At 33.7% G+C, this 22,614-nt stretch overlaps 2 protein-coding genes across 4 annotated transcripts in view; both read right to left on the bottom strand.

The window, feature by feature from the left end:
- LOC111405791 (casein kinase 1-like protein 9) overlaps window positions 1–6,869 on the bottom strand; it is a 9,512-nt gene extending 2,643 nt beyond the window's left edge. The window contains exons 1-11 of one of the 3 annotated variants that reach the window (XM_023034831.1): window positions 6,243–6,866; window positions 6,076–6,116; window positions 4,801–4,847; window positions 4,601–4,623; window positions 3,846–3,994; window positions 3,673–3,768; window positions 2,624–2,694; window positions 1,973–2,034; window positions 1,808–1,871; window positions 1,597–1,681; window positions 1,065–1,191 (exon numbers count right to left, since the gene is read on the bottom strand). In XM_023034831.1, coding sequence (XP_022890599.1) covers window positions 1,065–1,191; window positions 1,597–1,681; window positions 1,808–1,871; window positions 1,973–2,034; window positions 2,624–2,694; window positions 3,673–3,768; window positions 3,846–3,994; window positions 4,601–4,623; window positions 4,801–4,847; window positions 6,076–6,116; window positions 6,243–6,318 — 841 coding nt within the window. In that variant the 5' untranslated portion in view covers window positions 6,319–6,866. Of the gene's footprint in view, window positions 1–1,064; window positions 1,192–1,596; window positions 1,682–1,807; window positions 1,872–1,972; window positions 2,035–2,623; window positions 2,695–3,672; window positions 3,769–3,845; window positions 3,995–4,600; window positions 4,671–4,800; window positions 4,848–6,075; window positions 6,117–6,242 lie in introns of all 3 variants that reach the window. The other 2 variants (XR_002704887.1, XM_023034830.1) reach the window with 2 other exon arrangements.
- A 3,266-nt stretch (window positions 6,870–10,135) lies between these two features.
- LOC111406654 (serine/threonine-protein kinase 38-like) lies at window positions 10,136–20,749 on the bottom strand. Its single transcript, XM_023036042.1, has 15 exons — window positions 20,613–20,749; window positions 19,922–20,247; window positions 19,752–19,859; window positions 19,418–19,547; window positions 16,937–17,035; window positions 15,943–16,148; window positions 15,622–15,838; window positions 15,031–15,110; window positions 14,492–14,576; window positions 12,298–12,429; window positions 12,092–12,205; window positions 11,944–11,991; window positions 11,081–11,165; window positions 10,786–10,842; window positions 10,136–10,564 (listed from the first exon to the last, which is right to left on the bottom strand). The coding sequence occupies exons 2-15, from the start codon at window positions 20,146–20,148 to the stop codon at window positions 10,470–10,472; spliced, it is 1,683 nt and encodes a 560-aa protein (XP_022891810.1). The 5' UTR covers window positions 20,149–20,247; window positions 20,613–20,749; the 3' UTR covers window positions 10,136–10,469.
- Between the last annotated feature and the right edge of the window lie 1,865 nt (window positions 20,750–22,614).

The raw sequence follows: 22,614 nt of genomic DNA, 5'->3' as shown, positions 1-22,614 counted from the left end.
CATATATTGAGCGTTGAACCCATCAACAAGAGGTTTGGAGGATGAGCATAACATTTTAAGGAGAAAGTTGACCCGTTCCATAATCCTCTAGCTCATGCCAACCCGAATCATGGTGGACGAAGATTCAAGAACTAATGATATTAATTCAAAGGGTCCAAATTGGAGTTTCACATTTCCATGGAAGAATGTATACAGAAGACCTCCTTTATTAGGAAGCAAGTTGAAAGTGTTAGAGTAATGGACAATACTATGAAAACAGAATATTCACACTTGGGAATTAATTAAGGCAAAAATAAGATAGAAAATTTGGCTTACTCAATACATTACTTTATACGAACGATTCCATAGATTGCATGAATATGATCTTAGAGTTGATAAGTACACTCACAAATACTATGACTTACCACTTCGAGTCGGCCTCCAAGCAAACTTGTAACTCATTGGAAATAGAACCACCAAATTGGAAGGTCAGAAACAAGTGGAAAGGGAAATTATTCAATTTAGGGCTGGTAGAACTGTTGGCAATGGATTTACACCATCTACATTTGAATGTTTCAATTAATTACTAGATAAGTCATATTTCTTTACATTCGTCATCAGGTTAATCTAATAGTGCTTGAATTTGAATTTACTGATTCTGTCAAATGGTAAATATGTCTTCCATTCAAGGTGAGACTTAAACTCAAAAATGGTGTGGGAAGAAAGGAAGAGGAAATCGATCATCTGCAATAGAAAGTTTTAAGCCCCTAAGGTGGACGAAGGGAATGCTGGAGAAAACAACGTATATATGTACCAATGTGAACACTACAGAAAACATGTTTAGTGTGATCGTTTACAATAGTATCCACTAACCAAATAATCCGCTTTCCAAAAATGTCCATACAAAAAGCACAAGACATTACCACCATATTCATTTACATTAACTGAAGGTAAAAGTAAACAAATTAATCAAATGCTCATTTCCTCCACTGTATACAGATGGCAGTACTAGAGATTTTTAATCTATTGAATATCCATCTTACCATGATATTGAAAAAGAAAATCACGTGGTTAGAATTCATTACCTTCACGAATAAATAAATCTCGGAAAAGCCTCTTCAAATACGAATAATCTGGCTTGTCCTCAAATCTTAATGATCGACAATAATGAAAATACGATACAAACTCCGATGGATATGATTTGCACAGCACCTGTAAATATTTACAAATCACGTGAACTTTCTGCAAGAGTCATCACATAAGTAACATAACTAAATGGACGACCAAATTAGGGGAAGATGAGTGGGCAATTGAACCGCACCCGATGCTTCAAAATTATGGTTGAAATTTAGAGTAATATAAAGATAAATCTTATAGAGAATTTTGAGGAATAAGGAAAAGATCTTTTACTTCAAGTACGAATCAGCCTGCGATCAAGTGCATGAGAAATATATTAAGCTTCAAAACGGCTATTCCTAAGTTAGATCCTCAATTCAAAACAGCTACTCTGAAGTTAGATCCTCAATGCAGCATTTCAGTCATACTACGTAAACATGAACTTGAGAAGCACACACAATTGCCTACATAAGCTATGCAAAAATGAAACCAATTATATACCTCTATAGGGGTTAACATCTTCTTTTCACTAATCTTGTCATATTTCTGCTTCTTGGTGCCGGCTTTCAACCCCTGCCAGGGAAGGCTGAGACGAAAAGGAAACACTGAAATTATTAAGAAATGTACCATTCTATAACCATATTCAATTAAGAATTCAAAACAGGTAGGGGAACGCCCAGAAAAATAACAGGAGACATTTCTCATATCCAACCTTCCTCTCAGGAGATACATAAGGATATAACCAAGAGATTCCAAGTCATCCCTTCGGCTTTGTTCTGCAAGCATAGTTAAATATGTATGCTTAGCTATTTAGATTGTTCCAAAATCTAACCTCCCTAATCAGAAACAACTTATAATGAGATGGTACATCACTCACCAACGCCAAGGTGTGTGTTGACACTGGCATAACGAGCAGTACCTGTAAGATTTTTGTTTTCCCTGGGCAAAGTCAAAAAGGTTCCACCATAAGAATATGACAACAAAGAGTGGACCATCTTTACAAAGTTAGCTCTATTTATATGTAAGTAACACAAATCAGTTGGCATGATCGATCAGCAAACTATATCTTATTTGAATTAGAAGTTGGCAAGAATTCTTTTAAATTGTTCCAATCGATCCAGTAAATACATCTACAAGAAGATCCATTAAACTCAGATCGTTTGCAATGACATCAATCCATGTTAACTTAAAGTATACCTCTCCCTCTACTCTTTGATATATTGGGATTACATCAACAGCTACTTCAAAATCTAACACGGTTGAAGATCCTAAATGACTCCTGCCACTCCTGCCTGAATGGTAATCATGGTATGCTAACATTTCCGTTCTTTTCACACAAAAAACAACTATCACCTTGTCCATCACAGATATTGAAGCTCATATCTTCAGGTAGACAACATAAAGAGTTCGAATATAAAAAAAAAAAGGAAAAAAAGATGAACATAATACAGCAGAAACACAATTGAATGAAAGCCAACCACGGAAAGAGAACGCTGCAAGAAACTTTTAAGAAATATTGGGAAGGAACCTGTAGGGTATGTGCTTATGAGTCTGGAGGTCCCTATATTTTTTGGCAAGACCAAAGTCAATGGCGTAAACCTGCAATAATACTATACATTTACTATAAAAGGCAACTCAACCTCATGCATGAAGAAATCTCCCGTGATTAATTAGTTAACAATTTAATATTTGATGTCCCAAGTACATTAAAGAGGAATTTTTACCTTTTGAGAAAAGAATATATAAAACAATAATTTAAAAACTAAAGAAAACTTCAAAAGAATCCCAGCAACACAATAAATTTAAAAGATGATAATACAACTTCATGCAGTGACAACAAAATGGAAGATGGAAGAGTGCATCCATCTCAACCCTAGCTCAGAATTGTTCGTCACCATCAGATTCCTCACTAATATCCTATGATCTTATGCTTATCATTCATTCATTCTCTCTACTTGATAACGACCTAGAGCATGCTCTTATAATCCTAGCGCATGGGAGCAAGCTAATGATATAAACAATTTAAGCCTTTACCTGCTGAATCCTTTAAATAAACTAGATTTTCAATAGTTACCATTAGTCTATGTAAGAGATATGTATAGGATGTCAAATGTACAAAGAAAGAGATGATATTTGAAAAGGTTTAGTAATTGCTGTTAGTCTACGCAGGAGAATGTTTAGGATGTCAAATATACAAAGAAATAAATGAGAGTTAATTAGTCTCTCTCTCACTCTCCCTCCCTCCCTCCCTCCCTTGAACGCATAGAAACACACAATGGACTATACAACAGGAAATGGAAGATAGATCTCTCAATAATATATGATTTATTAGTTTGTTTCCTGCATGATTAGTACCACAAGGCTAGAAAGAAATCATGATTTGAGGCCATGTAACAAGTGGGAGCAGTTAACAAAGATTAGAAAATATATAAACAATTAGCAGCAGCAAATTAACAAGCATCAATAGGAATATACTTTAACCCATAAACTTATATGTAGAACACTTGATAAACCACCTAGAGCGTGCTCATAAATCCTAACCATAGCAGCAAGCCTAAGAACCATTGAAAAACGTACCTGATTTGCTTTGCGCCCTAAGCCCATCAAAAAGTTATCAGGCTTTATATCACGGTGAAGAAACCCTCTTGAATGCATGTATTCCACTCTATTAATCTAAGCAGAATCATAAGTTAATAACAACCAAAAGTAAAGCTTTTGGAAAGACTTCATCGAATTGTATAACCACTCACTAATTGATCTGCGAGCATTAGTACTGTTTTCAAGGAGAACTTTCTGTTGCAATAGTTGAAGAGATCTTCCAGACTTGGTCCAAGAAGGTCGATTACCATAACACTGTACTCTCCCTCACTTCCGAACCATTTCAGGTTGGGAATGCCAGCTACAAGGAGAAAAGCCAACAAACATTGTTACTAACGATCCAGAAAATGTGAACAAAATTTTAAATTCATATTTGAATAAAATAACGGATTTCTAGATTCCATTAGTTTATATTATCATTATATGAAAGGTTAAAACTCACCTGAAGAGATAAAACAAAAGAGAAAATATTGTTATTTATATTTTAAAATATGATTTAAATTGAAATTCAAAAAATAAAATAAAACAAAACAATGCAAGGCAGGTTTAGTGAATTCGGGGCAATGACCATGATCCCCATCCCCGCCACATTTACCATTTGGGGCAAGGATTCCCTGCCACATTTGGGTCGGGACAATGCAGAAGGCAAGGCGGGGGGTATTTGCCATCCCACTTCTTCTAAGGGGAAGAAGTGGATTTGCTTATACCTATTTTAATTTAATTTTCAAATTTAATCTCCTCTTTCAAGGGGAAACGCTGGATTCGATAGTCTTTACCTTTTTAGTCTGTAAAGCAATAAAAGCAAGCTATTATGTCATTTTCATTTAATTTTCAAATTGATACTTAAGGAAATATATAACTGATGAAAAAACTCAGAAAGGCAGTGCTGAGAGAGAGAGAGACTTACTTCCACCTTGGAGAAGTATATAAATTTTTGATTCATAGTGAAGTTGAGGATGCTTGGTCTTCACAGATTCCTGGTGGTTGCAGTAGTTATAGTAGAATTTTGTGTAGGAATTATAAATATGTGCTGAGAAATAATATCAATCATATAATCTTCCTTGAAACTTTTAACTTTTCAAAATACAAGGCGACCTAGTAGCATAAATTTTTGATTCATAGTGAAGTCGAGGATGCTTTGTCTTCACAGATTCCTGGTTGTTGCAGTAGTTATAGTAAAATTTTGTGTAGGAATTATAAATATGTGCTTAGAAATAATATCAATCATATAATCTTCCTTGAAACTTTTAACTTTTCAAATTACAAGACGACCTAGTAGCATACATCAACTCTATTACATAAGTTAATTAATTCCCAATTTTTATCTCACATTATGAGTAAGTATATCTACCATCGTGACATAAGTATGCAGTTATGTCAATGACACCAAAGCATTGTTAAATGAATGGAAATGGGATATGGATGGAACATATGAAATAAAGCCACTTTGAGGTTTCCTCTGACATGAGAAATATACTTCAGGAAGTGCTCACATGAAGTGCAATGACTGCTTCTCTCTATATATGAACAAATGCTAATTCAGTTCTTCAAGAAAAAATTGCTTTTACGATTACACGAGCTAACCCTTCAATACCTTGGAAGCAAACTTAGTTAATTCTACTCAAAACGTATCAAACGAAAAGAGTTTATAGTTCTGTGTTTCTTGTTTAGTCCACATTTTATGGAACTCTCTATCTTGCTAATGCATGCAAAACAACAGAGAAAACTTAGCCTACGTCAATTCATGAATGAATATTAATGAACTATCATTAAAAACAAATGCTAATTCAGATTCATAAAGAAATAAATGCTTTTAGAATTACATTAGCAAAATCTTAGATATATTGGTCATTTCTACCTGAAAAAGGATCGAACTGAAAGAGTTCTGCAGTTCTATATTTCTTAGTCCAAATTATTTGTTTATCCACATTTTTTGGAAGTCTTTATCTTGCTACTCCATAGGAAACAATAGACGGCACTTAGCTTTTAAACCCTATCATTCAGCATTATGGATGACAGAATGAAACGGCAAGCATTGCAGATCCACAGAAGCATCTCAAGAAAATCATGTCAAAATAAGTAACCCTCCTTGGATCATACAGGAGCGCGGCAATACGACACAAAGGGTTTGGTTAAAATAGCCAGGTTCCACCAAGTATACAATGGAACCTAACCTAACTTGTTCTCCGATTATATCTTCTAAATTGTCCACACTAACAATCCATCCTTCCCCTCCAAAGGGCGATTTTAGTAATTAACCAATAACAATAAAGTTCGTTACACAATTAAAATAGCCCATCATTTAATCAAAGAATTAAACCCAAAACTTCAGATAACAAAAAGAATAAAAGAATAAAAGAACAGAAGCAAAAAGTTGCATACCAGCTTGATGGCAACTTCTTCTCCATTTTGAATATTGACACCTAAATCAATAGAGTCGACAGATATTTTCAAGATAACATGAGCAAAATTCACCTCCAATAATATCCACAAGAAATAACAAATAAAAGGGAAAAAAGGACTGATTACAAAGTCTAACTAAAATGTACCTAAATAGAGTTCACCAAATGAACCACTTCCAATTTTCCTACCAAGCTTGAATTTTCCACCCACAACATGATCCATGATAAATAATTAGAATTCGACAGCCACCACTCTTCAATGAAGACTTCACCAAATTTCAATAATACCCACAGCTCCCAGGAGCTTGATTGCCAATCTCAACAGCAATCCAGAGCCCACTAGATAATTAATGTCAACCCCTCAAACAGAATCAAGAAAACTTACCAAATTACTACCACAAAACGGATCCAAGAAATCAGTACCGAAAAACTATCAGGAAAATTCTTCGATTCTTAAGCTACGTTCTTGAAATATTAATCAACATAAAGCTTAAACCGAAAACCTAACTGCGGGATCAAAATGGATCCTCATTGATCAAATGAAATGAAAACAGAACAAAAGGCAATCAATATATGAACAGATATCTATCTATGAGATTGAAAATATGTATATATAATTGCTTTTTGTTTAATTCTTTCAAAATGAGTGTGTCGTAGAATTATGATAAAGATTAAAAAAATAATGGGATAGACAAATGAGCGAAGATTGAGGGATTAGAGAGAGAAAGAGACAGCAAAAGCAAAAATGATATGAGAGAGAGAGAGAGAGGATATGCAATGTGAGCGTGGGGATTGACTAGTAAACGAAAGTAGGCTTGACCATATTTATGTGCATACACGTTCGATTTAAAGCCTGATTACAAGTTAATCACGACACAATTAACTTATTGTCTCAATAACCACTTAGTTTAAGTTGATGTCTATGATTATTCACCAAACTTAAAATGTCAAATTTTGGTTACTATACTTTTCAAAGTGTCGGACATTATTCACATAAATCACTTTCTTTGAAATCAACTTTTCAAATTTGCGTTTGCACGTTCGATTTAAAACCTGATTACAAGTTAATCACGGCACAATTAACTTATTGTCTCAATAACCACTTAATTTAAGTTGACGTCTATGATTACTTACCACACTTTAAAATGTCAAATTTTGGTTACTATACTTTTCAAAGTGTCGGACATTATTCACAGAAATCACTTTCTTTGAAATCAACTTTTCAAATTTGCGTCTGCATGATGTGAAAACTTGTATTTTGTTTATTGTCTGTGTTTAATATTGTGTTATTATGTGTTTTAAAAGTTCTTTTTAGATTGAACATTTTATAGAATTATTTTGCTAATGGAATTGTTATATGTTTTATGACTATCATGTTGAATGGTAAAAGTCGAAAATTCCTTAAGAGTTCAATATGTTTGAATGTGTATGCTTAGTGATACAATTGTTTATGTTTTCTAGTTTCATAAAATATTAAAACAAGAACATATTTTCTTATTGTCAGTGCCAATACCTTATGATATTTTAAACATGGAATAAGAAGAGAATTTTGAAGAAGGGAGTAACATTTTGTACTGTTATATTTGGACGAAGTCGTCTTAAGTGAAATCAAATCAAAAGTATAGTTATCCAGTTAAACAAATTTTAAGTAAAACTACTAGTAAGGAATGGTGATCTTGACTTGATTGTGTCTCGTATGACTGTATTATATTCAATCAACTAAATAATTTAATAAAATGTTTGAGTCTGGAAAGTACATTTTAGCACTTAATAACACAACATTCAATACAAAAAATAAACAAAACTCGTGTGCTTCTTATAATCACGGCGTCTCTTCGAGAAGTTTAGTGGCCAAAATTTGATCAACTTAAAGTTTAGTGAGCAATCAAATACTGTAAAGTAAAATGGGCACTCAAACACTCATTGCTAACGTGGATTGTCTCTCTTTCGTGATTGGACATCTAACAGTGATGCACTGCGCAGCTGTGAAATCCTTCTGCCAAATCAACAATTCCATTGGGAACACGAAAGAAAGTAATTCAAATAAATAATGTTCGACACTTTGAAAAGTTTAAGTGGTCAAAACTAAACATCTTAAAATATATTGAGCAATCAAAAACGTCAATTTAAGTTTAATAATTATGAAACAATTAACTCATCGCCTCTTTATTGAATTCGATTTGAACAAACCAAAAAATCTCTAAAGAGGCAATCAAAAGAATAATATTAATAAAAATAAATCGAGCAAGTGAATACTATTGAAATTTCTTTGTCGTTGAATATATTAATATCATTCATCTAACAAAAAATTATATTTGTTATTGACTTGGGACAACATTATCTACACTTAAATTCTCAATCAACTTGCGTTTCTTCAGTTATTACCAACATCTTTGTTACTTTTGTCATTGGTCGGACGAAGTCTCGTAGATAGACCATAAATTATAAAGTTAAAAGTAGAAAAAATGTTTGAGGACTTGGAAACAAATTTGTAATTTTACACCAAATTTAACAAATTTTTGGATGAAAATCATGTCCAGTCTGTCTGCCAATTTCTCAAAAATTGGAGATAAAAGCTAGACGAAAAATAATTGAGGACGTGATCGCTATTTTGACCAAAGGTCGCAGTAAATTTTACGATTTACCCAACGAAAATTAGTCTAAATACTTCCAAGTTTATTGAAATTTATTAGGGAGAAAAAATAAATTAAAAAATTAAAAAAGACTTCTACTAATAACGATTCTACAAAAATTGTATAGCATTACTAACGGATAACATTTTACATAAAGGGGCGTTTGGTTATACTGCATTAGAGTATATAAGATGGGAGTGGATATGATTAGGTGGATACAGGACAGACTGTTACTATATTGTTAGTTAGAGTACATATAAATTATTTATTTCTAAAGTAAAATGTTTATAAACAAAAATTTACATAGAAGTACTGACTTCTAAGCTTTACCAAACAATCCCTTACAAGCAATTTTAGATTTGTCACACTTTCAAATGACTTGGAAGTAATTACTTCTAAGCTTAACCGAACAATTCCTTACAAGCCATGTTTAAGAATTGTCTAGCACTTCAAAATAACTTCTAAGATATAATCCATTACAGTGCTTATAAGCACCTCCAAATAAAATTTTAAGGCCTCTTTTATTGGAAATTAAGGTTAAAGCCAAATGGAATTCCACCGTTCATACCCCTCTCCAAGGCATTTCTTCATTCTTTGCCCATCAAAACAAGTCTTCAGTTTAGTTTTTTGTGGTATTGTAGTTCAAAGACTTGCTCTTTTAAAAGTAAGCCTTTACTTAAACTTGGCTAAAAATGCTCTAAGACTAGTTAAAAGGTATCCATCCCATTGTCCCATAAGCTCACATCCAAAAGCTTTACTAGTGTAAAGACAAGAACATCAAATATGTACCAAATTCAAGGAAAGTTCGTGCAGGGTAAACTTTCCCATATCTGCAACATCAGTGTTCCCATATTGCAGTGGTCTTGTGGGCTAAATATCTTCGTTGAGTTTTTCTTACATTTTTTTTTTTCCCTCTTTGGGAGCGGGGCTCGTTAATATGGAGATCTTTCCCAGCTAATTTCTTTCACCAAAATGGGCAAATTTGTAACGCTTAAGTCAGATGTAGGGACAGAGGAACAAACTTATTCCGTCAACAGCAGCAGAAAAAAAGGGTCATTCTTTAGACACCATGAAAAACCACTGCCTGAAAGCCAAATGTATGTTTGGTAAAGCTTAAATATAATTTAAAATGGTCAAATATACTTCTTATCCACATATTTCGTAGGACCCACAACTACTGATCACTTATCACCCACACATTCCCTAGTAGTCATAGCTTATATAATCGCTTAAATGCACAACCAACCATACTTTCTTTTTTCTTTTTTCTTTGTTCTTTTTTTTTCCCAGGAAGGACGGAGGGGGAGGTGTTCAATGATCATAAACTCGAGACATAACAAAAAAGTTCAATTAACCACAGACACGGAAAAGATGTTGTTAAGCATTGGTGGAATCATGCTCACTATATAACAATTGCAAAGTGAAAAGTTCAGTTAATAATAAAAAAGTTGAAATCAAACAGTTCTTGTTCAGTATTGTTTCATTTACACATAATTTCATCTATCTTTGATGTATGTTCTTCTATACACAGCTGTGATTTTGAAGACAGGATGAAAAAATTTAGGTACAAATCAGATATGCTAGTCATCACATCTTGGATACGGTTAAAGAGAAAAACGAGACAAGAAGCAGTTCTATAGCTTGAGCACGGCATTTTTCTTCATCCATGACGAAAGAACTAACCCCATAGTACAGCATTCATGCATATTGCCAAACAAGGAACTTACAAGAATTTATTACTTCACTCCTCTGGAGCTTCAAGATGGGGAGGCATGAGATTCAGGAAGCTTCGTTGAGATGATGGACTACCAGCCTCTGATGTTTCTGTTTCATCCTCTGTTAGAAAAGTAAGTTTTATTGGTAAATGTAACTTTTATAAGTTCTCTTGGCAAAAAGAAGTTTGTGAGGTCTAATTCTTTTTAAGTTTAGCCAAGAATGAATTAAAACAAACTCACGTTCATGTTTTAATGTTCTAAAAAACCATAAAGGCGACCAAATTGGCTACAATTGAAGGTTGAATATGCTCCAGAAAAAGTAAATGGAATGTATAAACATACCAAACAGTGATTTGATTGTAGGCCTCTTCGGCTTACTATTTTTCTTCTTCAATTCAGCTATGGAAAAGAAAAGAGATCTAAAATCAATAACAAGAAGAAATATATCGTCATTCAGAAAATAACAACAATTGTGACGGCCACACTTGCAAAATTTAGCCGCAGAAAGGCCGTGAATAGCATGCACAATACAAAGTATATATATAGTTAGTTTGTGAAAGCCTCACAAACACGACATAATAACATGTGTGTTTATGTAGCAACATGCAAGAAAGTCACGAGAGAGAGAGAGAGAGACCCATTCCAGGCACTTGATAGTCGTTCACGATTTCGAAGTTCTTGTACGTGTAACCAACGAAGTTAATATCTTTGGATGAAATCATCTACACAGTGAAAGGAACAAAATAAGTGCAAGGATAAAAAAGAATTGAGATGATGAAAATAAGTATTCATAATGCATTCGAAGATAATAGTAAAGCTTGCTGTGTATGCAACAAATCTAAAACCTAATAAAATCTGACCGACTACATGACATTGAACAAAAACTAGTGGTCTAGAGTCTTAAAATGGGAGAAGAATGTCTCTAAAAAACAAATGCAAGGATAAAAAAGAATTGAGATGATGAAAATAAGTATTCATAATGCATTCGAAGATAATAGTAAAGCTTGCTGTGTATGCAACAAATCTAAAACCTAATAAAATCTGACCGACTACATGACATTGAACAAAAACTAGTGGTCTAGAGTCTTAAAATAGGAGAAGAATGTCTCTAAAAAACAAATGCAACTTTGGGCTAGCATCATAATTCTTATGCTCCAAAAATTATTTCTAATTTTATATTACAAAACTGGATTGGTCTATTGCTTTGCCTATTTGTTAATAATTAGAGTTTTAAGTCGAACAAAAACTCTTGTTCGGGATGAAGGTAGTCATTCATTTTGATTGCCTAGTTCTAATTACATCTGTAACTTAGAAGAAAAATACAGCTTTTTCATTTGCCAATTTGAAAGGACAATACAGTCAAACCAATGGGAAAATCCAAATAAGTGGCAACCAAGTCTCTTGGAGTTCTCAACATATAAGAGTAAAGTAGACGCATCGTATCTATAGAAATCATGGATGCATCCAAATAAAAAGACTAAGTAGCACCATAGAGAGAACCTTTCTCCATGGACCAGATTTTGATGAAGTGTGAGCTTGGATATTAGACTGCGACCAGAGAAAATCATGGTTAACTACACGTCTACTCACAAGACATGTAATACAAGTAAAAATAACAAACCAAACTCATTGTGAAGAACTCTAATACCTCTTCAAATTTCTCAAAATTTTGGGTGTCCAGCTCATTTTTGACTTCAGGAATGAATGCAGCTTCCACATGATATATTCTGTCCCAGTCAATTCCCTTGAACCACGGGTGAGCCTAACTCGAAAAAGAAGCCCAATAATTTACATAATTTTCCATCAACTCCTGAAATTGATAAAGAATATAGCGTAGGAGACACCACAAAACACCTTTATTTCATCAGCGCCTTTTGAACCCAGCCTTTGGTTGACATTACAAAGTAGCTTGCTTATAAGATCTTTTGCTTCTAAAGATAGCTTTGCTTCTTCTGGAAACTTTAAATGTGTCCTCCAGTTCACTATCTGCACATAAAAATAAAGTAACATTCTCGAGTTAATGTAATCAGGATTTTCGTTTACTTTGCCTTTGTCAAATGAGCATGGGAACAGTGGTAATTTTTTTATTTTTTTTTTAAACCTAAAATGAGAACACATCAATGTTGGTAATAACTAAAGCAGGCCCCCTGCGGGGAGCTCACACAACAAGTTAAATCTCCCGTTGTTCTTCAATAGCTTAACAGAAGAGCAGCTTGGTTATTTACCAGTTGGTAGTATGTATGATCCCAATTGCAGAGAATTGTTTTACTCTGAAATAACAAATTCACAATAAAGGAGCTTGCTTCGACTGTTAAGAGTAGGTAGCTTGTTACCTGTCTCTGAATCCTTTGTTCTATAGCCCAGGCTCTATCTATATCTAGCCAAGATGTCCTAGCAACATCTCAAACATGCACTCAAATCATCTCTCAAGGGGTCGAAATTGCCACAGGCAAATATAATAATGACAAAGAATGTCAGCTACTAGTGTGTGTACTCCGGTTTCTATAAGGAAGAGCTTGAAGCATAAAAACAGAAGAAAATGTTGATAGGCTGTGTACACACTGTGTAATTCCCTCATTCATGATAAATAATACATTAAAAAGAGAAATTCATCCCAAAAACCCACAAGCCAACCAAGTTCCATGGCTTTTGGTCTATCATCTCCATTGATTTTTGCTACACCTAGAGGAGAAGGAAATTCCCTTTCAGGCCAATTAGGGGAGGAAGCGCTTCAAACCCTTGATACCATGGGCATAGCTCTACATGTTCTAGTCCTCTTAAGATACAGGCCCCAGGATGTTTTCACTTGATCTGTTCCTTAAAGCACCCCAGAGAGAGATATCTTCCTCTCCTCAGCCATTTCAGGTTAAAAGGTGAATTCATGTTGATTTCTAAAAGTATAATGCACTGATAATCTTGAATTTTGGGAGGGATATCATAAGTGAGGTTTTGTATAGGATGTCGTCATACTTTCAGTATTTTCTTAGGAAAAGGACAGTGAGTCGTGCTTTTATTATCCTGGCATCTAACTATTCATAAGCAAGATTTCCACGATCACGTGACATGGCTGCAGTAGACTTTGACAAACAAGTCCCTAGCACATTTGAATATAAAACCACGAACGAAGAAAAGAGCATATTGACTAGTTACAATGTGTGATTAGTGTGGTGACTGTGGTCAACAAAGGCCTCTTCCATTCCATCCCTTGGATAAATAAAGAGATACAGCAGAACTTTTGGGATTTTAATGGTGTCGAAATGTTGAATAGTGGTTTTTTTTTTTTTTAGGGGTCATGTCAGGGGTTGTCAAAGATTTGAACAATGAAAATTAGATGGAGTGCCTCATCAAATTGTTTGGGTCAAGTAGAAACAAGATTCGTGTCCACCAACCTGTTGTGAAATCCTCTATCACTCCATCCAAGCAAGAGTAGAGAACCTGTCATTCTCTCGATTTTGATACTAAGTTTCCAGAAATTTGGAATAATAGAGGACTCATCTTATTTGGCTTCCTACTTAAATGCTTTCAGCAATCACAATAATCGGTAATTAAAGGTGTGTCCTACAGAGTCCTCTAGTACAAGCGAAATGTATACTAAATAATCAACTCCCTTACCTTACATGTCTAACTTCTAACAGCACCCTAAACCACGCTCATGTACCAGTCTAATGGGTGAAAATCCCCTCAGAAATAGGTGGCAAAAGGCCTGCATTGACTTGCCAAATTCTGATCCCTGCTCGTAAGTTGGGTCTTGCAGTCAAACTCCCTTTATCCTCTGCACACGACAGCCTGGAGACTTTTACACACTTCTGTTACCTTTTGCAAGGGAAATGCCCCAAACACTGGATCTATTGTTCATATATGCATGTGTAGTAACAGTTACTCATATTCTTTACTAATCAGAGACCAAATGATTAAAGAGCAGCATGAAACATGAATAAATAGAAGTGAAAATTTAGTAGAAGCCATAAACAGGAACTAAGTAAAGACCACATATGCAATATTAGAGTGAATGTTGCAAAATACTCAGCAATGGAAAAATAGAACTTACCTTCCTACAAGTTGACATAGGATCATCAGAATAAAAAGGTGGGTATCCCACAAGCATTTCATACATGATAGCACCAAGTGACCACCTGCAGAACAATGACTCGCCTGATGTTGCAATATAGGATGTAAATAATCCACTTTTTCTTTTTATGGACCGGGTGTGTGGGTGAGGGACACTTCAATCACGTTTTACAAATAAAGCACAGATGATTGCATAAAATGAGGGTGCTTCAAAGGAAAGGAGCAAGCAAATAAAAGATGTTACCAGACTCATTGAGCATAAATATCATTTAGTAAAATCTGGACCTTTATTTCCCACATGGAATCAGTACACTTTCGAGTTGGAATAATAGATGCAGTTCATTTTTTATGTAATAAAATTCCATGGTCCAAAGAGGCATGCAAATAAATTCAATCTGAGTTTATCAACATGTAGAGTTTAAAAGGGCAATCATATCTATGAAAGCGAAAACTAAAGAAAAAGGACCGAGATGTAAGTAAGTCATAATGTTCTCTTGGTACAACAAATGAACTACTAACCAATCACATTCCATTCCATAACCTTTCTTTAGCAGAACTTCTGGAGCAATGTAATCAGGTGTACCAACAGTGGAGTAAGCCTGCAAGATCCTTATCCAATATCAAAAGCAAAACTAATGCCTCAATCACCAGTCTCAAAAATAGCATTATCACAACACTAAAATTCATTCCTCCATATTTTCATGCCCAAAATGATTAATTGTTCCGTAGCTCTTTATGTCCATTATATGAACCATCCAATTACTTTTTCTTTCATGTTAGCAATCAATATTAAAAAGATCTGTCAATTGGGAGTAAGAAAATATGTGCATGTTTGGAGCTTAAAATTTTAATTAAAGATAGTGTACATATAAGTTTTGCTGTACATATTTTTTTATGTTGACCAAGTTGGAGATGACAAAAGTTATGTCCCCAAATTTAACCGCTACTTTAATATCAGAATAAATAACATTTTTAACTTATAGGTAAGAAAAAATCAACCCATCCAAACTTTTTGGGAACAAAATTTACTTAAAAGTAAGTCTGACTTAGCTTAGCCGAACATGCTCTACATAGATAAATGACTTTCTGTAACAATGCCATGAAACTTACAAGCATCCGCCTATTTTTCTGCCAATGTTGTAATTGTTCCTGTTGTGTACGTTTCGGAGCTTGAGATCGTTCGTCTCTTCTTGAAGTTCCGTTAAGGCTTTCACCAACTGTAAAGTCCTCTTGCAGAGTACTGCAGTCCAAAGGTTTACAGAGGCCAAAATCCGATAATCTTAAATGACCATATCTATCGAGTATTAAGTTGTCAGGCTTAATATCTCTGTAGCAAATCAATGTTAACAAAAGGTGTCAGACAAACTAAAACACCCAATGAAAATGCAGAAATCAAGAAGGAATCATCTTTAAAATCAGACATCCGCAAACCTATGTATATAATTATGTTTGTGGATAGATTCAATAGCTAAAACCGTCTCCGCTATGTAAAATCTGGCCACGTCATCAGTCAAGGTATCCTTTCTCATAAGTAAAGTCATCATATCTCCACCGGGTAAATATTCCATTATAAGATACAAATACTCTTCATCTGGACGGAAGGAGGAGTTGCGGAGGTTGTCTGAGTCTGCTGGAGTCTGGGTATTGCAGGCAACTCAGGATATTGAAGATACTACCCCAGCCCCCCAAGACCCTTAGGTGATTAAAAACATTGATTTTTGGTATTTTAGTTTGTCAATATATTTTTGGCTTACGAGTGAACTTTGTTTTGACTGTTTATGACATTTTGTTTAGAATGGATAATTGTTTATGACATTTTGTTTGGCATGGATAATTGTTTATGCTCAGTAAAGTTTTTTTTTTTTTTTTTAAAAACAATAAAAAAAAAGAATGTAATACAATAAGAATATAGCATTCTACACAGAAAACTCCAGTACTAGTGAACTATGTGGTAAAATAATTATTGTTCAGGACAGGTCACATCAAGGCAAAACAAATAGCTTTCGAGCATGAATTTGCTAGTTATTGATGCATCCTCGCCTGACATTGTTACTATACATCTGCAATTTAACAAAATACCAAAACAGTGTTGAAATTTTTGTTTGGACAATATTCCTCTATTTAACATCTAGATTTTAAAATCTAAATCAATAAGAATCAAATTGACATAACCAGAGGTAGAACAAGTTTTCATTCGCTATGAAAAACCCAACTTTTCAGGAGAACCCAAAATAATTCCTTCGTTTTCAAATTGATTTCCCTACTTCAAACTTTTAATTGAGCTGAAATTCATATCAGATGGTTTTCATTTACTTCATGAGAGTGCCTTAAAATTCTCTTTGTAGCTTTAAAACTGGAAGGGGAGGGATTTCTAATAACAGGGTGGTTTTTTAGCTTATTTTGGTAACAGGAAAATTTTAGCTACTTCAGAAAACCACAAGTGTTGAAATCGACAGAAATGCTGAATTTTCAAGTCAACTCCAAACCGAGAACCAGTTGGAAGGCTGTTCCAAAGAGGAACATGCTAAATATGCAGCCATACAAATACTACAGCACACTTTGAAGGGATGCCTACTTTGTCAAATACTATTCAATACGTTAGCCATGTAGAAAATGAGCAAAACATAGAGAATAACGTTTTCTATTGAGAGAGCTAACATAAGGAGTCATGTGACCTCAAAGGCAAATTGCTTCAGATGCTCACAATCTCAAGCATTACTTGTATTAGTAACATCCATACCTTTTGTATTCAGCTTTTAATAGTTATTGCACCAAGTGCACGCATTAAAGACCCCGGGTCTAAATATATTACCCTATGGTGTGTATGAGGTGTCATGGAGACAGAAACAGAGGTGCTTGTTCAACTCTTCATCATTGGTGAAGGGCGAAATGTCAAGACCATCAAAATATTTAGCTGTTATGCTTAGCATCAAAACATATAGCTATTGCACCCAAGTGACAANGACCTACAGTTGGGTTAGTGGTGCATGCAACTCTGCCACTGGGTTCGGATGAAATCATAATTTTTTCTTGCCTTCTTCTAAGATGATGAAACCCTCCATCCAATCTCTCTCTCTCTCTCTCTCTCTCTCTCTCACACACACACACATCGTGAATGCTTTACACAAAGAGATATGTGGTATATAAGTCTACCAACTACTCAAGGACACATGTTCAATGTTAAAAACTAACAAACCAGATTAATTGCCCGATGACGAGCGCTCGTAACAAACAACAACAAACTATCACTAATCTTGTATGAGAAGAGAGGAGGAAAAAGAGAAGAAATAGAAAAAGAAAGGAAGAAGGGGAAAGAAATTATGTACTTTATTCAATCATCACATGTTGTCTCACAATGAAAAGCACTCTCTTACATGTGCTAAAAATCCATTAAAAAACAGGGAAACTATCTAATCATAATCATGAAACGAAATAAAGGAAAATCAACCTAGCCTCCGTTTGGGAAGAATTCATAAACAATTTAATTTATAAATAGATAGAATGTGTGATGGATAAATGAGTAGTACTTGTAGATCCATTGAAATGTGTGGTTGAAAGTGAGGTTTGACTAGTTATAAATAATTTATAATTTTTGCCAAATGGAGGCTTAATAATTACAAAATAACTCATATTCTAATCTATAGCAAGTATTTCCATAGATAGTTTTCTCATAATATTCCAAAGATCTCCATCACTTCCTAATTAGACTTAATACAGGTCACAGGCAACTCCTACTCAAAGTCCGGAGAGAAAACAAAAGTGCATTGAACTGTGTTATTGGGGCACATTATTGCTAAATAGAGAATTATGTTCTTTCATATTTATAGCTTTGCTTGTCAATGTTACGCAACTCTTGTTGGCATGCAAAATACCATATTCAAATTCAAATTACAATCACTTTCATTTTGCACAGGAAAACAGTATATTGAGAAGTATATTTGATAGCATTGATATTGAGGTCATAACAACATTTTCAAAGTATGAAACCCCAATGGAACAATCTTAGTGTATCAGAAAAATATTATTACCAATATTCTTGTGTTATTCTCTAGTTACAAATTTTTTATTCTAGCGACACCACTAGATTGCGTACTTACTTCCGTCTCAATGAGCAGAAGGTTTATTGGTTTATGGTGAAATATACCTACTTTTTCATGAAGTATTAAAAGTACATCAATTTGGAGCAAAAATCACTTTTTCCTTGTTTTCAGATCAAATGATGAAAAACAACAGTTAAAGAAAAACACTCCCTGGACCTTGAAAACGATTTCTCTGATTTCATTATAAAGGTATTACCATATTACTAACAATCCGCTCATATACGTGCAAAATACACTTTATCATATCAGGCATTTAGTATCATTTGCTCCAAAGGTAGTGCTTACAGAAAATTGCAACCATAGATTGAGACTTGTGCATTTCCTATAAAGCCAATATTTGCTACAGCTTAAAATCAGTGCTTGCTTTGAAGGGTAACAATGACAGCAACCAAAATTAAGGACTAAACAACACTTCCCTTAAGCAAAAGCTCTATCAAAAATTATGTATAATGGGACAAAATAAGTGTATCTTGCACATCATAAGAAGGTGTCGGTTAATCCTGGAACAGATTTCCACTGTTGCTTTCCAAAAAAAATACTGGAGTTGTAAACTTTATTGCCGTGTAAATAAAAGAAAAGGAAGAGGCATTGAAAAAATTTGGCATACGGTTGAATTAGAGCATGTTTGGTATGTATTTTTTCAATCACTTCTAGTCTTTTTATCAAACGGGACCAACAAGTACTACTCATTTAATTTACCACTCATTTCTATCTATTTATAATATGAACAAATTATAATCACCTACCAAACATACGCTAAATGACCATAAAAAAATTGAAGATTAAAAAGAAGTGCAATAGACTACGTGTTTTAGTGCATTAGCTTGAAGAAACACGAGTGCTTCGACTACAAGATAAAAAGTTTCAATAGGTTTTGAATGTTTTGTTCCACCAACCACTTCATTCCAGTACCTCAAAATTAAGATTTGAACTGCACTTCAGAACTTGTACAATAAAGGAAATCATACCTACTCCTCAAGATGAATTTTATCCTCTTATTTCCATCCTAAACTATTGGTTTTCGGTCTACAGCAGCAAATGGGTTGACAAGCATGTGAAGGGGAGATTAATATTGTTGCCATAGTCTCGTCATAGAGTAATCTAACAACACCTCATATGAGAAAATTTTGAAAATTGCACATTAAAGCAACTACTTTGAGAGCATTCAGATCATCAAAGCACATATCATAAGAATATAATTCAAATGCAACTTTACCAACCATTACATCAGGCCCCTGAGCCTGTAAACTATATATGCGAAAATAGAAGGTGTGATATGAAGCAACGTAAAAGAATAATATTCAGATCACATGACATACCGCTCTCTCCTCTCCTGCAAATTCTTCATCTGCTCCTTGTAATGATTTTCTATGTACTGCTTTGCTGCAGCCACCCTCTGTTTCGTAAGATTTGAGGCCTCCTCGGATGAAAGCTGCTTTGAATCTTCTCTTTCACTATCCATTGTATCCTTCTTCTTACTTGATGCCCTCAAGCGATCACGCGGTTGAAACTTCTGGAACCAACTTCTCGTAGCCATTAATTACTTCCCTCAGCTTAAGAAGTAATTTATAAAGCCCCCAAATGAACTTCTCATTCTGTACTGATTCCATTCATTTCATCATGCCAAAACCTACCACTGACAAAAGATAACTTTATTACTAACCAGCACACAAATATGGAACTGTGTCTACAACAACTATCCCAAAAGTCAAAAACTACCAAAGACAAAAATTCACATGAAACTTTGAAAATCCAAAGTGGGAAAAAATGATAACCCTTCAATAATATATATAAGCACACAGAAAAATCTCGAAAATTCAACCACCTGTGAAAGGTCAACCGATCAAAATGCACAAAATTCAAATTCAATATATCTAACACAAATTTTACGCATCTAGATTTCCAATAAACAGGAAGTGGTGAAAAAAAAAAAAGAGGAAAAAAAATTGATAACAAAACTATCCTACAAATGCGAAGCAATAGGCAAAGGGAACGGCTTACCGCCAAGTCTTCTTGTCGATGAGATAGACCCGATCCGCGAAATACAATCTTGTGCGTATACGTATAAAAATTAAATTGACTGATTAAAAGTATGGTAATTTTTTAGAAAAAATAAAAATAAATTAATATATACGATGCAAAAATAATAGATAATTTGGCGTTTGCACAGGTCGGTAATTATTGGCTTCCGATCCCCTCGTAAGTCTAGAATTTATAACTTCTTGTGGTTTGAATAATTTTGTTCACACTTTTACCGCTATTGAAAAAGAAAAGTAAAAACATAGCTATTGTTATTCATAACTCGTGAATGTAATGGTCATTTTTATGACAATTTATTATTTGAAATATTAATTTTGTATAATTTTATTGTCTCAAATAATAAATTAATACCTCAAATAATAAGCCGTAACATAAAAATAGCTATATTGCCCTTCCTTTTGATGGAAGTAAATGAGCTTTCGTCAATCATGTTTGCGTGTACATTATTGTCTACACCTTCGTTTACATCATGTCAGCTGTCATTATCTCATTTGACAATTTAAAAAAAAAAATAGAATATCTTTTCATCCATTTAGTGCTTATTTGGTATAAATTTTAAGTTAATTAAAATCAATTTTTTGATTGTTATTTCACTATTTCAGCCGTTATTTTTGAATTATTCTATCACAAGTAAGATCTACTTTATCTCTAACAGTAAAAAAAATCAATTATCGAAATTCTTATCAAACAAACACTTATTTTTTGACCACATATCAAGTGTCAACATAAGTGTACACAAATTTATTTACAAATGGCATAACCCAACTTTTCTTGTCATCTTTTGTGTATAGGATTAATCCATTTGTACTAAAAAAAGTTTCACAGAAGATTGTCAAAATACTCTCATGATATGGGGTCCAACATGAAAAAACTTGTCAAAAAATATCCCATCCACCCCTCTATATGTGTGTTCTGACAGAAGAACTGCTATATATCAAGCAAAATCCTTGTGTATATATAAATTGATGTGACTTATTTTTCATATTTTACAATGTTGATACTATACTATGCCTTTGTTTGAGCCCTATTCTAAAAAAAACTTTTTTTTTCAAATTTATTTTTAACTATATATTTTCTCAATAAAATAATTTTACGCGTAAATCAGAACTTTTTACAATTATTTAATCCCACATTCTCCAAAAAAACACTATAACAAATTCTATTTTTTCCAAAAAAAATGCGGTTCAAACAAATTGTGAAAGATAACTATGTTTAAACTTTTACGTTGTAAAATTCATAGGAAAAAAATACGGTAATTTACATATTTCAGATTCTCCATTTTAAACCAAACAAGTCTAAATCCTTGCATAATTAATAAAATCTTATTTGTTCTTTATTTATTGACATTTTACTGTCTGCTATAACATGTTCATCTGCAAGACATATTTTCTCATTTTTGGAGGATATAGAATGTAATTGTTTATTGATAAGAGTTGACTCCTAAAGTGATTGCACATGAACGTGCGTGCATATAAGTTTTTTATTTTTAAATTTTCAACAATTTTATTAAGAGCTTATATTCGTCTAGCAATAAGATTTACATGATAAAATATTGTACAAAAATATACAAAAAGAATATGTGACTCGTTAATATGAGCATATCCATCCCAGTATTTCATACATTACTCGAGTTTGAAAATTAAATGTTCTTCAAGTTACGCGATACTCATTGTTCCTAATAATTTATTTCTTATGATAAAATTCTTCAGAAAATTTGACACGTTGATTTGATTGAAATAATAAATAATTTAATAATTGTAAAATAATATTCAATCCTTAGAATATGGTTCAGTAATGACAATAGGTTTCACCAAATTATGGAACGTAACCAAGCAAATGAATACAACTCAAATGTTTTATAGAAGAGTTGGTGGTGGGATTGCCATCAATCCCAATCAGTACCTAACACACTACTTTAGGATATTTAGAGGGCTTCTCAATAAAGTATAAATAAAGTTATCCG

This window comes from Olea europaea, chromosome 12, assembly GCF_002742605.1.
Source record: "Olea europaea var. sylvestris chromosome 12, O_europaea_v1, whole genome shotgun sequence".
In the NCBI taxonomy this organism is placed as follows: Eukaryota; Viridiplantae; Streptophyta; class Magnoliopsida; order Lamiales; family Oleaceae; genus Olea; species Olea europaea.
The sequence above is the reverse complement of the archived record's forward strand: the minus strand, read 5'-3'. Positions and strand labels throughout refer to the sequence as shown.